General features: G+C 47.3%; 1 protein-coding gene across 1 annotated transcript; it reads right to left on the bottom strand.

The window, feature by feature from the left end:
• Positions 1–9,648: 9,648 nt before the first annotated feature.
• zgc:101744 (Receptor expression-enhancing protein 6-like) lies at positions 9,649–16,629 on the bottom strand. Its single transcript, XM_056591203.1, has 6 exons — positions 16,512–16,629; positions 16,263–16,390; positions 12,787–12,880; positions 12,254–12,392; positions 10,743–10,911; positions 9,649–10,229 (listed from the first exon to the last, which is right to left on the bottom strand). The coding sequence occupies exons 2-6, from the start codon at positions 16,378–16,380 to the stop codon at positions 10,192–10,194; spliced, it is 558 nt and encodes a 185-aa protein (XP_056447178.1). The 5' UTR covers positions 16,381–16,390; positions 16,512–16,629; the 3' UTR covers positions 9,649–10,191.
• Between the last annotated feature and the right edge of the window lie 725 nt (positions 16,630–17,354).

The raw sequence follows: 17,354 nt of genomic DNA, 5'->3' as shown, positions 1-17,354 counted from the left end.
GAGAGAGAGAGAGGGGGGACTGGGGGGAGAGAGGGAGAGAGAAGGAGAGAGGGAGAAGAGATGAGACGCGAGGAGGAGGAGAGAGAGATGTGTTATTAGCAGAACTTCTGGGGGGAGACGGCATTAATCCATGGCCGGGCTACCAGAAACAGGAAGGGGTGGAGTCACGTCACGTTTCCTGCTTCGTTGTAAAGATATACTAGCAAAGAATTTTTTTCATCATGATTGGTGGAAACTAATTCTTTAACAAAATGAAGTGAAATCCCCCCTTCACCCAGATCGATCGATCGATTCACTATTCTATTATCTATCTATCTATCTATCTATCAGCTATCTATCTATTTATATAGATCTATTGATTCTTATCTATCTGCTATCCTATTCTATCTATCTATCTATCTATCTATCTTCTATTATTACATCTATATATCTATCTATATATATATCTATCATCTATCTATCTATCTATCTATCTATCTATCTATCTATCCATCCATCCATCCATCCATCCATCCATCCATCCATCCATCCATCTATCCATCCATCTATCACTCTATCTATCTTTCTATCCATCTATGTATCTATCTATGTATGTATGTATGTAACTATTTAAGCATGTTTGTATGTATGTATGTATGTATGTATGTATGCATGTATGTATGTATGTATGCATGTATGTATGTATGCATGTATGTATGTATGCGTGTATGTATTCATGTATGTGTGTATTCATGTATATATCTATGTGCAATGTATATCTATGTATCTATCTATATCCATCTAACAATCACTTTATCTCTATCCATCTATCTAGGGTGCAGCTATCTATTTAAGTGCCATGACTGGGAGAGGGAGTAGCATGTGAATGAAAGGCATCAGGCATTTCTATCCTGACCGAGCTGTTTCAGTCTAATTCTTCTTCTGGATCAATAACGAGAGCCTAGCCACACATTCCCCATTATCCCTCCAGCCCAGCCATGTTGGCTAAGCCTCAACCATCCCATAATACACAGGGATCCATCGACGCCACTACGGCGATGAATGCTTATGTAGATCACTGAACTGGCGTCATCGCATTTTTTTCAAGAGAGGAGGAGGAAGCAGAGAGAAGGAGATCACAGCAGGCTCTTTAAATCCATCTGGGGCGTAGATTACAACGGCATTCTCCTGAACGCTCCCTAAGCACCGCGGCAATCTGTGGGAAAAGAGTGGATTTCATTGATCAACCACCGTCTGGGAACGCCTCTGCCTCGTCGATTTATACCGCTGCACCTCTGAGTTAAAACAATTCACATCACCCGCACAATGTTCACGATCCACACACACACACACACACACACACACACACACACACACACACACAGACACACACAGACACACACACACACACACACACACACACACACACACACACACACACACACACACACATCTCCAATCCACAGGTGAGCGGGTCAGAAGTGCCTTGCTCGAGGGTCCGTTGGTCGTAAACCAACAAGCCTTTGATTTTCCCGGCGCCCTCCTCCTCTGAGTGACTGCGGAGCGGGTGGGCCCCTTCAGAAGCTGTGCTTAATCTGCGGAGGATGGCTTTGGGGCCCCACAAGAGCCTCTTCAACGCGTTAGCGCTGCATTACATTATATCTGCTGCTGCAACTCATGCATATGGATCTGATCTGTGTCCCGGAATAGTCCACAGCCTTGGATCCTGCTCTGTGTGTGTGTGTGTGTGTGTGTGTGTGTGCGTGTATGTGTGTGTGTACGTGCACACCCGTGCATAACGCTCTGCTTGCATTAGTCATGTGTGGGCCCTAACAGGAGGCCCCGGAGGCTGGGGCCCTAACAGGACAGCCCGCGGGCTGGGGCCCTAGTTTGAGGGTTCTGGGTTTGATGCCGGGGTCCCTGGGCTAACTAGAGCACCACGGGGGACCCCCGACATCATTCCCTGTAAGCCCCTCTGGACAGAATCCTGTCCCGAACAGGAGCACTCATGATGGATACTAACGTGACGAGTGTGTTCACAGATGACGGCGCATTTCTCTTTAAACATGCAAAGAAATAAGGTGTGTACTCTATCATCGGCTTTCACGCCATCACATTAGCAGCTGTTGATAAAGACGGTGTGTTAGCAGCAGCCGCTAACTGAGAGCATTCTGTGGACACGGGGAAACCTCTAGATCTTTCTCTCCGGTGAATGTTCAAGCTGTTCCATTACGGGGACTGAATCTCCTTTCTGTATCGACACTCGCCCTCGCCTGAATCACGCCGTGCACCAAACACACCGGCAAAGTAGAGAAAAGAGAAGGAAGAAAAAGAGAGAGACAAAAAAAAAAATCAATGTGTGTCTCCATGGTAACGGAAGGCACCCCTGGAAACAAGACATGCGTGCCGCGGTGACAGCGTGCCTGGCCCGTACGTCACCCACACCCTCGGCGGCGCCGCTGATTGGCCGCAGACGCCTGGTATCACACCGGATCCCCCGTCACCTCCGCTCGAAACACGCTCCGAGTCACATGGGTATATAGTAGGCACCGTGACTCACGCGCACACACACACACACACACATGCACACACATGCACACACCTGCACACCTACACACGCACACATACACATGCACACACACACCCACACCCAGACAAAGATACAAAGACACCCACAAACACAACACACACACCCACACACATATACACCCACACACACACACGCCCACACACACACACACACACACACACACACACACACACACACACACACACACACACACACACACACACACACACACACACACAAACACATAAACAAATGTGCATAGGCTCACGCACATACAGGCATACACAGGTAAAGCACACAGATGTCATTTGTCTGGTCCCTGTACAATGTGCATGCATACACAGACAGAGCAGCAAGCACACATACGCCCATACATCCTGCAGGGGTTTGAGGTGCTGCAGCCTGGGCTGACCGGCACAGGTTCCCCACGCTGGCCCATCTCCATCAATACTGCCATCAATCAGTCTGGCTCCCACCAAGAGGCGGGTCTTCCCCGATTCAGATGGGCCTCAGGGGGCGGAGCTTAGACTGGGACCAGACACTCCTCACTACTACCCCTGTTGCTTTGTTTGTCTGTGTCTTGATTCCTGGAGCTTTCTCCCTTCTCCACCCTTCTTTCACACTCTCTCTCTCTCTCTCTCTCTCTCTCTCTCTCTCTCTCTCTCTCTCTCTCTCTCTCTCTCTCTTGTCCAGTTTTTCCAACTTCAACACATAATCAAAATTTAGCTACCTTCAAGCCACCATCTAAACCTAGACGGTTCAAGTATAGCTCATCAAACACGCACACACGCACGCACGCACGCACGCACGCACGCACGCACGCACGCACGCACGCACGCACGCACGCACGCACGCACGCACGCACGCACGCACGCACGCACGCACGCACGCACGCACGCACGCACGCACGCACAACCACTTCTTCAATATATGTCCTTCAATATATGGAACCATCCCTCAATTCGTCTCCTATTCTATTCTCGGAGAGAACTGCCGCTCCTTAATGAAAGCGTGGTACACTATAAACAAGGCCACCAACAGACCCCCCCCCCCCCCCCCCCCCCCGAGCCCACACGTGTGTGTGTGTGTGTGTTTTTTGTCAGGACAGGTCATCTTCGTGTTTCAGATATCCAACGTGTGACATTTATCAGATCATTTGAGAGATTAAAAGCTGCTACGTAAGCAAGCAATTGAAATATATTTCGACGCAAAACCCTATCCAAGTTTTGCACGTAAAGAAGGAAATAAGAAATACTTCAATACAACACAACAATGATGCAATATTTCTTGCAATTTCGATTTTGGAACCGCCCATCGTACCTGTATTCTGTGTTTGTTTGTTGTTTGTTTGTGTGTGTGTTTGTATGTGTGTGTGTATTTGTGTATGAGTGTGTCTGTGTGTGTGTGTGTATGTGTGTGTGTGTGTGTGTGTGTGTGTGTGTGTGTGTGTGTGTGTGTGTGTGTGTGTGTGTGTGTGTGTGTGTGTGTGTGTGTGTGTGTGTCGGTATATGTATGTAAATGTTTGTATGTATATCGGTGTGAGTGTGTGTGTGTGTGCAATTGTGTATGAGTGTGTCTCTGTATGTGTGTGTGTGTGTGTGTGTGTGTGTGTGTGTGTGTGTGTGTTTGTGTTTGTGTGTATGTATTTTTGTGTGTGTATGTGTGTGTGTGTGTGTGTGTGTGGGTATGTGGGTATGTATGTGTGTGTTTGTTTATGTGTGTCTGTATGAGTGTGTGGGCCCATGAACACATGGAGGATGGATCCCATTAGCTCCTCAAGGATCCCATTAGCTCTGTGTGAACACAAACAGGCATACAGTATTATATTATATATTATTATATTCTTTATACAGTATTGTGTATAGGCTGCGACACCACAATATAGGTTAGCATAAAGTAGCTCTTTATGTTGCTCAAGGGGATCCTACAAAACACTCCTATCTGCTGAGAAGTAAACAATCCATATCACAACTTACAGTGTAATGAGTGTGTGTGCGTGTGTGCATGTGTGTTTGCCCGCTTGTGAAAGATTGCAGCTCTACTACGATAGTCCTGGCTTAGCGGCTAATCATGGAGCTTAACCTTCACTGTGCCGGGGGTCTGCTCTCCATTGACCCAATTCCCAGGATTTAAGTTACCCCAAGTCTCCCTAAGACACTACATGCAGACCCGAATGCCCTTTGATGCTCTCCTCTCACTCAACCACCCCCTCCTGGGCACCCACAACAGGGACTCAGCCGCAGCCTGGGCCTCTGAGCTACTTGCTAACAGTACAGCACTACCGATGCTAACATAACAATGCTAAACATGCCAACATAACAATGCTAGACATGCTAACATAACAATGCTAGAAATACTGACATACAATGCTAGACATGCTAACATAGAAATGCTAGAAAAGCTATTTTTTTGTTTGTTTTGTTGGATAACATGATGCCTTAGTGCTAGTATTCTATTTTTATATATTCAGCTGGGATGTCAGTATATTACAGTGGCCTAAGGTTCGAATTGAGCCCAATATATATATATATATATTTATCGTTTTGCATAACTTGGAACTCAAGGTTCCTGGTTAAACTCCCAATAAGTGACTGAGAGTGAAGGAAATGTCTCCAGTGTTGTTTGATACGGCGTGGGTCAGAAAACAAGGCTTTCATTAAACAATAGTTGACCCGTTATCGGGCTGAAGGTCGAAGTGGTTGATAGCGTTATGTTTGAGTGTGCAGTCAGCAACTCCATGACCACAATGAAAGCCTGAGACCTACTGTGTATCGGATAGAACCGACTTACCAACCAAAAAACGAACCGGCTTAATGCCAAATGATCTAATGTATAAATAAATAGGACTGAGATGGAAGACTGAGCGATTGAGTGAATTCGTTAATTAAGAACGCTGCGCTGGAGTAGATCTGTCTTGGAAGCCCATCTGAGGGGGCCCTCCGGGGTCTGGGGGCTTAACAGAGGCAACAGGTCTCAGAACCTGGTCGTCCATCCCGGACCACATGATGTGTGGAAGCACTTGAACATCTCTGTCACCCCTCAGGTAAAACATAACGTCCAGGGAATAGATGGTTCATCAAAGGCGTTGGAATGGTACGCTGGTACCTCAATGTCACCCAGGAAAACCAAGATTCATGCGATAGGAATGTTCCCATGACGTCATCAACTCAAACATTGCAGCAATCAATCTGTACAAAACTATTCTTGATAGTAATGGCATAATATTAAAACATGTTACTTGAATATTTTTTTATTCCCCCTCTCTTTGGGTCTTCCTCTGGCCGAAATCGAAATACCCTGAAGACCTTACAAGATATAGTTGTTGCACTGCAATTGTAGAAAAAACTTAACTCCGATTTGTCAGGGGATGATTGCTGCATCACTGCTACGACTACTTCTATCACTACTAAGGAAAGGAAAGGAAGTCGAGGCTCCTCAGGAGTCACGGGGGGGTTACCATCATGATTCCTTTCCTTAGCTTACACAGACAGGGGACGCCGCACCTCTCTGCCCGGAGCAGTTAGGGTGGGGCGTCTTGCTCAGAGACCCCTCAACACTAAAGCTAGGAGGAGCCGGGGATCGAACCAGCAACCTTCGGGTTTCCAGCCAACCCGCACCACCTCAGGAGCTACTGCCGACTGCAACCATCACTACTACTGCTATTACTGCTTCTACTACTACCACCATAACCACAACTACTGCTATTACTACTAACACCACCACAACCACTACTACTGCTATAACTACTACTACCACCACAACCACTACTACTGCTATAACTACTACTACTACTACCACCACAACCACTATTACTGCGATTAATACTAATGATCATCTTTAGCAATTCCCTAAAGCAAAGAGGAACAGGTGCCCTGAACCATAATAGAGATGCCCACACGTGTGTGTGGGTGTGTGTGTTTGTGTGTGTCACCTGTCCTTTAAAGTACACTATGTCCTGCGTCCTTAGCCTAGCAGCGACCCAGGCCTGACCTGAACCCTGCGTCCGTCCCCCAGATGCGAGAGTCCTCCTCTTAAGGGCTAAGTTCCCCGTGGTGGCCCAGTCAGCGGCGGTGGCTGCCTGGTCGTCCTCTCTAACGCCTGCGGCCTTAACCTCATCATCAGCCACAAGTTCCCTGAGGTCTGCTGGGGTTCGACAGCTGCACCTCTCACAACATGCAGCGCTTCAGACTCCTAACGTGGGACTGGGGGTTCCTAACGTCAAACCACTGGCCGTCCAAGGCAGACAGACTGACAGAAGGCCAGACAGACTGACAGAAGGCCTGACAGATTGACAGAAGTCCAGAATGATAAAGAGGCAGCCGGACAGGGAGATGGCCTGAAAGAGATGGGGCTATCTGCCTCTGTCCTGTTTAGAGCAAGCTGTCTGGCACACACACACACACACACACACACACACACACACACACACACACACACACACACACACACACACACACACACACACACACACACACACACACACACACACACACACACACACAGAAAGAGCATTGATGGTATTTAACTTGTCTCGAAATTAGGCGAGACGGTAAACAACACGCCAGGGAAGAGGAGGAGGAGGAAGATTAGGAGGATGTGCGAACATGTCACATCCAGATGCGGGACATGTTGGCGGATCCAACAAGAGATTTGTCACAGAAATCGTCATGGGCTCTGCGTCACACGCCAGCGTCATTGTGGGTGAATGTAGTCACATGTTGACGTGCAACAAGGCCTTAGCGACGGTCCTGACGGGCGGGCGACTTCTTGTTGTCGACTCCGCCATTCCAAACCAGCCGCTCTGCCCGCTTCATTCATAAATACCGAAGGATCGCCTCCTCACTGTGGGGACATCATTTCACAGTCGCAGCGCCCCCCTCCTCCCCTTACTCTTCAAAGCGAAATCATAATCCCAACATCCTCATCTCTCTCTCTCTCTCTCTCTCTCTCTCTCTCTCTCTCTCTCTCTCTCTCTCTCTCTCTCTCTCTCTCTCTCTCTCTCTCTCTCTCAGACTGCCATTATGTCGATGCAATATGTAGCTTACATGCATGTAGATTCCATTTGATCGTCAAGGTTATTAAATCAACAATATTCTGGCGAAATGCCAACATGAAACGGAGGTAAATCACGGACCGCTGGTCGGACCCGAGAGACGACGGACCGTCACGCTACAGAACACCAACTTCAAGCGATATATCCGTCGATTCATCGACCATTTCCATACCTGAATGTGAAGTATAGTTCCGCTCTGGGCTCGTCTTCGGTCGAGACGGATAAAAGAGAAACGCCGAAAGCGTCTTAAAGCATTTTACACGATTCATGTAGAGCTCATGTCGCCCAATATCCAACAGCACAGCGATCTCTCCTCGCTCTCTCTCTCCCTGGCTCTATCTCTCTCTCTGCCTCCCCCCCCTCTCTCTCTCTGCCTCTTTCCCTCCCTCCCTCTCTCTCTCTCTCTCTCTCTCTCTCTCTCTCTCTCTCTCTCTCTCTCTCTCTCTCTCTCTCTCTCTCTCTCTCTCTCTCTCTCTCTCTCTCTCTCACCCTCTCCCTCTCTCCCCCCTTGATACCAGAGATAGGACGTGGGAGGTGCTTTGTCCGATTCTACCCACACTTGATTTCCTTTCTTTATAGTAGCGGTCTCGTGGCCGGACGGCGGAGGTCGATTTGATTGACAGTTCGTCCTTTATCTTAAAGACTGGTAACTTTAAGGTCTCAAATAGATGTACAAAAACGTTCACATATTGAACATAAATAATGTAGGGATGGAGGACCACCTCAGGTTGGATTTCTATCGCTATGGGTCAAAAATATGAATTATTGAAACGCACGTCTAATATGTTGTCTGTCCTTATGGTTGGACACTCCGTAGATGTCTCCAACATAAATAGAATCCTTAACATAAACGTTAGAAATTATTACATATAATACCGTAAACATAAAAACACCCGAACCAGGAGCGTCGCTATTTATTCTGGGAAATAACGCGGAGATCAAGTGATGCTTTGGCACCGTGCTTGTTTTCCATCAACAGCGATCCAATCAGCACCGCGGACAGCGAACGTATTGTGTGTGTCGGCTGATCACTGCAGCAGTACCATGGACAACGCCTAGAGACCCCTCGAACAGGCCTAACGTGTGGACGGGTCTCTGACGCGCAGCCTGGAGAACGAGAAGAGTCCTACGTGACACGACACGTCCATCCAGGTCGTCTCGTTCAGACGGCCTGCTGGTGGCCGTGGAGCGACGCAGTGAGAGCAGAGGCCGTGGTCCCACGGTCCTGCTCCTACTATAGCTGTGATTCAGCTCCGGTTTTTGTCTGTACGTGACCGACTCACCGGATGACTCATCCACCGACTTGGTCCGCGTTGTCGTCCCCTGTCGGAAGTCCCCGGTGCTGCAATGGGCTGCAGCTAAAACAGGACGAGACGCGCTGGAGAAGATCGGCGTCTTTCGGAGGAACAATGATGGCTGGAGAAAAACAGCACTAAACCTCCGCCTAAATGTAGGACTGATACACCGGGCATCGCTTGTTTGTCTACATACAGTACAGATGCATCTGCCTTTCATTTGGTTTCATTACGCCATAAAATCGGCGCCTACTGTTCAGTGATTTTTATGTTGCCAAGTGAACGCAATTTTTTAATTATTTTTATTGTATGCGAATTACAATCTCCACGGTGTGTATACAATCACTCCTTTGATCGCCCCCATCACACGTCCATGACGTCACCGGAACAGCCCTGTGTAGGAGGGCCCACGTGGAGACCCTCACGCGCAGCGTCGCTCTTAAAGCTCCAGTCTGAATGCAATTCGGTTGAATTATCGATCCCCTCTGCTCAACCGAGGAAACGTAAACCCTCTACCGGGTCCTAGTGTGTCGACCATTTCCCCCCACGCGTAATCCAGTCAGCCCACGGACATGCAAAACGCGGACCATTCGGAGCCTCTCACGCGTGATCACGGAACCAAACGCATCACCTCACGGGCGGGTGGAGCCTCTGAAAGGGCCTAGCACAGCAGACAAGTCGAAAGTTATAAAAAATAAAATCTACACATTTAACCTTTAGCAGTGCTTCGAGGATGGTATGTGCAGGTAGACCATTAACTTAAGAGACCGTTTTATTATTCCTTCACATTTTATTATTACTTCACATTCCAGTTGTATTCCTTCACATAACAAAAACAAAAGCAAACCGACCAACATTTCAGCGCCTTCCAGTAAGACAAATCAAGCCTGGTTATTAAGGGCAAGCAGGATTGGAATGCAGCTCCGACAGTCACATAAATAGGGCCTTGACACACCAAGAGAGCAACATTCCCCAACTAGCAGTCCCGAATTAGCTTGCCAAGCATCTTGAAATAATTATTACTCCTCCACAAGCAATCGTTACTGTGCTGCAGATCAAATTGATGAATTAATCGAAAACATTCTCGCTCGTGAGGAAATGACACAACGTTATTAAAATAAAACCCACAGGGAACATAAATTAACACGAGGATTGACACAGATCGGGGCAGGGGACCGTCGCAGTGACCACAGGCATGTGGTCGGCCGGGACAACGCACGCCATCATGTTAAGAAGTCTGGAGGCGTGACGCGTCGTGTGACCAGGTCCTCGTCCTTCTTGACGTGAGACATACCTCACTGGCCCTTCTCATGGCCGAGGGCCACGTTGGCAGCTGGGGAAGAGGAGAAACCCACAGAAAATAATAGTTGGTTGGTTGCCATTATTGGAAGCGGATGGAACATTCTTCTGATTCGGCACACGCCATTACATATTCACGCACATCAAGTCAATAATTGGCCACTAATTGACACTTCTTGTGGAGACTAGGTCCAACTTGCTCTACCACTCCTGCTGCTGTGTGTAGGCGTGTCCTACCCTCTTCGTCTCCTGTGTGTGCGCGTCCTACCCTCTTAGTCTCCTGTGTGCGCGTCCTACCCTCTTAGTCTCCTGCGTGCGCGTCCTACCCTCTGAGTGTCCCGTGTGTGTGCATATCCTACCCTTTTGGTCTCCTGCATGCGAGTCCTACCCTCTTAGTCTCCTGTGTGCGTGTCCTACCCTCTTTGTCTCCTGGTTGCGTGCATATCTTAGCCTCCTGGTCTCCCCGGGGGTTTGCTCCTGTCCGTGACCTACTCTATTGGTCTCCTGCGCGTGAACATGTACGCGTGTGTGTGCGCGTGCGTCCTACCCTCTTTGGTGACCGTGTTGGCGATGCTCCTGGCCTTGCCGGTCAGGTCGCTGACCATGCCGTCCATGGCGGCCTGGTGCTTCAGGAAAAAGGGCCGGATCGCTCGCTGGTACAGAACGGTGGAGCCGTTCCATGACACAGGCGCCATGCACCACAGCAGGAAGACGCACTGGGGAGAACCACAGCCGTTAGCATGCTAGTGCAGAGCTCTTTAAACAGGAAGACGCACTGAGGAGAACCACAGCCGTTAGCATGCTAGTGCAGAGCTATTAAACAGGAAGACGCACTGGGGAGAACCACAGCCGTTAGCATGCTAGTGCAGAGCTCTTTAAACAGGAAGACGCACTGAGGAGAACCACAGCCGTTAGCATGCTAGTGCAGAGCTCTTTAAACAGGAAGACGCACTGGGGAGAACCACAGCCGTTAGCATGCTAGTGCAGAGCTCTTTAAACAGGAAGACGCACTGAGGGGAACCATAGCCATTAGCATGCTAGTGCGGAGCTTTTAAACAGGAAGACTCACTGAGGGGAACCATAGCCATTAGCATGCTAGTGCGGAGCTTTTAAACAGGAAGACGCACTGAGGGGAACCATAGCCATTAGCATGCTAGTGCAGAGCTCTTTAAACAGGAAGACGCACTGAGGGGAACCATAGCCTTGAGCATGCTAGCACAGAGCTCTTAAGACAGGAATACAGAGGAAGACACACTGAGGGGAACCACAGCCATTAGCCAGCTAGCACAGAGCCCTTCAGACTGGAAGACCCAATGCCGGGTTCAGGCTGGCACTTCACCGACCCCCCACTTCACGGGGGTCGGTGAAGACCCAGCCCTTTTGATTGATGTTTGAGGGTTTTACTTCAAAAAGGTTGACGGTGCAAAGTGGAGGGAATAGCGGGGTGAAACTTAGGTGAACATTTCCAGCTACCGAGCACTGTCCTTTAAAAAGCAAGCTATTCGCCGGTGAGTGACCTCTGTATCCTAGTGTCAAGTGATGAAGAAAACTTGTTGGCGGTGATGGAGGAAAACTGCCGAAATGATTTGTATCTCACAACAATCAAAAGAAGTACATTTCTTAAATTATTTGGAACCATTTCCTTTGTAGTTCTAGAAGATTCTAGCTGACATCTAGTGGCAACTTCTAGAATAACCCTAGAAAAAGGTGGTTGTCTCATTATATTGTCACCGTTCCCAACTCATTTGCAGGAAGGAAAAAAAAAATATAATAATAATAAAATACACTGAAATGCATGTTAGTTTAACTGTATGTTTCACATTGCAAGTAACGTAAAGCACTGAACAACATACACTGCATTGTTATATAGAAATAAAGACCGGACAGCAGCCAATGGTGGAAGAATCCTAAAATAAATGTTTGGACCGTGTCCACAAGAATAGAATACAAAAGGTCCGCTGGATTTATGTCGCCGGCAGACATTTAGGCAAAAACAAAAACACCCTACAGAAAAGGGGGGAGGGGGGGGGGGGAGTCTACGTTTCCCGCTCTGAGTACCTTGCCGGCGTAGTAGAAGGGGAACCAGGAGAGGAAGATGTCGGAGAAGGACTCTGCGACGCTGAAGACCCCATAAACCACCCAGTACGTCAGCCACTGGGTGTCGTCCTCCTTTTTGCTGCTCTCGATGGCCTTGATGCTGGGGGGGGGGGGGGGGGGGGGGGTAGAGTCAGACAGGAACACATATTAAAAACGTTGAGTACTGATGCTGACCCAACACCTTTCTAAACCTTAGTTTGAATAACAAATACCTCCTTATTTGGAGAAAAAACGTTATGTTACCGTTTATTAAAAAGGATTAGTCTATTTAGGTGAAATCTAAATCATTTTTTTTCAAGTGAAGGCCAGGTGCTCCTCAAAAAGTGGCCCTCAAAAAGGGACCAAGTGACCCTCGAAGGACCAGGCCAGGACCACATCTGCTTTGGCCCAAGAGTTCTGTCCCAGTGTTTTCCCTACAGAGGAGAACTACAGGTTTCTCTGGATCACAGATACAAACTGCAGACCAATATTCAAATCCAATCGTTTATACATACGAGTAGAAGGCAGGGTAGGCAAAGCCGATGAGGTTGCAGAGGAGGGACGCCCCATAGCCGAAGAGGAGATAGAGGGCAACCAGGCAAATGAAACCTGAAGGGAAGAACGGGCGGGAGGGGATAGGACTCGCGTTAACAAAAAGGACAAGGTCACTTATACAACCCTTTATCTGAAACACAGCCTCAAAACCGAGATACCGTTATACCACCTCCTCTCACGTTCTCAAACAAAGGCCGGAGTAGGCCATAATGGTTGCTTTAGTTCGGGAGCGAGGCATGCCGCGTGGGGCAGGCTTGATGACAAAACCGCGCATGAATTGATCAAAACACGGCAAAATAAACAGAAGCAGGTAGGCAGCTGAGGCCCCGGTCGCATGGGCGTTGGCAGACAGGCACGATTACCCGTCCAACCCAAACACTGCTGTTCAAATCCTACTCCGAAAGCAGAGGTGAACACACATCCTGTATTTGTTATGTCACGATTGATTTGAAAAACAGGCACAGTAGCTTCTGGAATGAAAATGTGGTATTTAAATGTTTGGTCCTTTAGCAGTAGACTCGTTCATCCAGACAGAGCGATCGTCAGTGCAGTCTGATAATAGTTCAAGTCAAGTGTTCCAAGCTCTCCCCAAGAGTGCAGGTACTGAAATAAGTAGACACAGACAGACATATATATCCATCGTGCAGTAAAAGTTATAATATTCTGTCTGTGTTTGGGGGGCATGGGGGGGCGGGGTTCCAGTCCATCAGGATACTAATACAGTCCTTCAGGTGTTGGGTTAGGAGGCCTACACTGGGGTCATTGGAGGCAAAACCCAGCTTCTCCTGGCTGGAAGTCCAGCACCCTAGCCGCAACACAGAGCCGTTTCACTCCTCAGACGAAGCCTTGTTTTCATCCGACCCAGTTGGAGTCTTATTGGGAACTGAACAGATGAGGAGGGGAAGCAACAGCTGGATTGTGGTCAACCTTTTAGAAGATTTGGAGTCTTAGCCAAGTAAGGATAAGGGAACAGATTTTAAAGGAGGAAGCAAAAGGTTTTACAAGCAATTCCTCTAATTACTAACAGTAAAAAACGAATACATCATAAGCACGAAATAAAAGCATTCTTAACTCAATATCAATATTGTTCTAAACGTTTAAAAATGTATAAATAACTGAAATGCTTTAGCCTTATTACGTTGAGAAAAAACATAATGTCATATTGACTCATCCCATTCTGTTCTACTGAAAGAAAACAGGAAGCGGATGGAACATTCTTCTGATTCGGCGCACGCCATTCCATCTTCACGGACGGGTGTGATACACCTTTTCAAAAGGTGATAAACACCGTCACCGGGCAAGTTACCGAACCCACACCTCAGCCTCCCTTGAGCCGATTGGTTCCCACTGTTGCTCATAAACGTGATCACCGGTCAAAGCTCACAGGATGAACTTTGAGCGCACACATGGCAACCAGGTAGTCAGTGAAAGACACTAAAGAGGTGTGCGGTGTGCAGCTAGTGCCAAAGATAATTGCAAATCCATGCAAATCTCCTTCGCTCCCCCCCCCTGCTCTATGTGAGCCACCCCCGACCTCACTGCTCTATGTGAGCCACCCCCCGACCTCACTGCTCTATGTGAGCCATCCCAGCTTGTTTGAATAGGCCTTGACTAGGTCTCATTAACATAACTATGAATTACCAAAAACATAGCCTGCTTTCCTCAGGACATCCGTGTGCACCGCGTGTCCCTACAGGTGACAGAGGAACCGGCAGAACCGGTTCACAGGGAAAGGATGGAGAGGTTGCCGAGTGCAGAGGGTATGCAAAGCGCCGTAGTCACTCTTTACAAAACATGTTCTGCTTGAGCCATCTGCAAGTTTCGACAATTAAGTGCATAGACACCAGAGACGACAGTTTCACACGATGACATACTATCGACGTCCGAATCTGAGAGGTGCAACACAGTCCGGAAAATATGGGACTCAAACCCAGCACTTTTTAAGAGACGTCACCATTGGCGAGGTTCCGATCCGACCAATGCCATCGGGCCGATAATGGCCCTATACACTGCATCGGATATCGGAGGGGAGAAAAAAAATGATGATCCAATGCGCATTTTAACAGTAGCAGCCAATAAGTTCCATGCGCATGAGAGCTACCGCATGAGAGCTACCTGTTGAACTGTCATGTCAGCGGTGTGGCAGTATAACAACCTTAAAGAAGAAAAATGTGCAACAGTCATATATTTTCAGTTGGTCTTCCATTGGGGGAGAGCGTGATGACTTCACTCGCTACAGCTTGGGCTAGAGCGGATCACAGCTTTTGTGATCGCCACGCTTGTGACGATCACAAAAGCTAACCATTTTGGACGTTGCGGGGCCCAACAATGTCAATATTTAACCTAGAAACACAATGCTAAGCTTAGACGGTTACGGTATTACGGGATAGAGTGAATCGCCTTCAAACATTAGATATGAATCTAAAGTGCGATTTGGGGAACTAGCCATAGCCAAATTAGAGCTAATTTATCAGTGGCTTTTTCTGTTACATAAAAATAACAGTGTCCACCGGGCCGCATTGGAACTGGAAGCAGTTTCACTCTTTTTTTTTTTATTTAGAAAATTGAAAATATTTTTGCAAGCAATCTTTTCAGTTGCCCATTAGTGGAAGGACACTGGAATGGTATATGGTAAAGGATTAATACAAACGTATCAACTGAGAGCCTGCCAGGTAGCTCAACTTTGAGCTGATGTCAATGTGTCAGCATGTTAGAGGACAACTGAACTATGGCCTCTTCACTTCAGTGGAACGTCCCCAATCCCTGGCCATGGACATAATGACAGAAATGTCATTCAAGACACAAAACCCTAGAAGACGTCCATGGCAGTTAACACCAGCTACCCCAAGAATAACATCTTCAACAGCCCACTGGGTATTTCAGGACCAGGACTCGTTATAAATACACACCAATGGCACCAGCTGTTGGCACGGATGTTAGAGGCAGATACATTTATCAGTAGTATTAGTAGTTTGCAGTATTGGTTCAATGAGAGCTCAGTAAGTGAAGAGTGCCCTAGACTGCATACGAGCATTAGACGAGTGTGTTTGGATTTGTATCCGTGTTACAATACGGCTGGGGGCCGATCTTGATGAAGTTGCAACTTAACCTACCAACTTTATGCACAGTTGAAGCTGTGGTCGGCAAGGAAAAAGCTGCTATGCTGCAAACAGGAACAAGTAGGCACAGTTTCTGTGGTCAACAACCCCTGTGTATCTACCACATGGTGGCACAAGCAGTCATCCAGAGTCAGACGACACGTCTCTAATATGAGGCAACCATCCAGCAGCACCATAAAGAAAACATGCTGAGCAAGCTTGACTCAAACCTCTAGTTAGGCCTAACCCAACAATACATCATCCTAGTTGTTTGAAACCTGGTCGACCTAAAGTGTCAAGAGGTCACTAAGCCGAATGCATTTTGTATCATCTTTTACCTGAGGCGAGGTATTGTTTCTGAACGCCCGTCTTCTGCTCCAGCGTGGTCAGCAGATCAGTGAGCGGGTTCTTCTCCGTCAGGAAAGCTTCGTAGCGCTCCTTGGCTTGGGAAAACATGTTTGGGCCTCTGAGGAAAGTTGTGCGAACGAAAGGCAGAACAATAAGATGTGACTTTAACTACAGCGTGAGGTTGGGGACACTGATTGGACTTATTTCGAATAATACATTTCTTTAGATTCGGTACATACCTGAATTTGATAAGTTTCCCGGATGGCCCCGTTCGCTGGCTGTTGTGAACGCTGGGCGGTTACTAGTGGGAGGAGTCGGGTTCGCTGCGACCGACCAATCACTGCGCTCCGGGTTCCCGCAGCTCCACGGAGCAGGTGATGGGAATTAGATGATTCATTAATTAATTCAATGTTAAAACAACAATGACATTTTACCAACCATTGATTCATTTAACAGGTGAAAGCATCGGGAAATAAGTCCTTGAGCCAAAATGATTTCATTTGAGCCGTTGGTTTCACTTACAACGCCAATATTTAGGAGAATATGTTGATATTTTTGCCACAGGATTGAACAATCTATCAATGTTTTGGATTTTTTTTAATTGAAATCGCCAAGTCTCATAATTATTGTTTTATGAATGGCCATCAACCTCAATGTAAACTATAAAAATACTGTGAATGTAACATTCAAATATAGTTAATCTTTAATCGTATTTATATCAAAATGAAAATCGATATGATTGATCTTATGAACAGCCAATGCTGATTGATTATATGTTGGACATGAAGAAATAGTTAATATAATCACTCTTTGTTTTTATGGCGTTGGTTTGACACAAGAGGGAACCATTGAGCTTATATGGAGACATGCAAAGATACTGCTTTCACTGTAATTTCCAGACTCTTCTGAAAACCTCAGGCTCACGTTTCCATTGACTATCTGTCTTCAAGAGAAACAGGTGCACATCAGCTAATGTGTGACAAATCCAAGCAAGGGGTAAAAATAAGAAAGCGTAATGTTAATGAATCATACAGGTGTTATATGTAAATCATCAAAAGCTGCAGTGCCACCTCGGACAGAGA

This window comes from Gadus chalcogrammus, chromosome 5 (assembly GCF_026213295.1).
Source record: "Gadus chalcogrammus isolate NIFS_2021 chromosome 5, NIFS_Gcha_1.0, whole genome shotgun sequence".
NCBI classification, from domain to species: domain Eukaryota; kingdom Metazoa; phylum Chordata; class Actinopteri; order Gadiformes; family Gadidae; genus Gadus; species Gadus chalcogrammus.
Note: the sequence above shows the minus strand (reverse complement) of the source record. Positions and strands in the feature narration are given on the sequence as shown.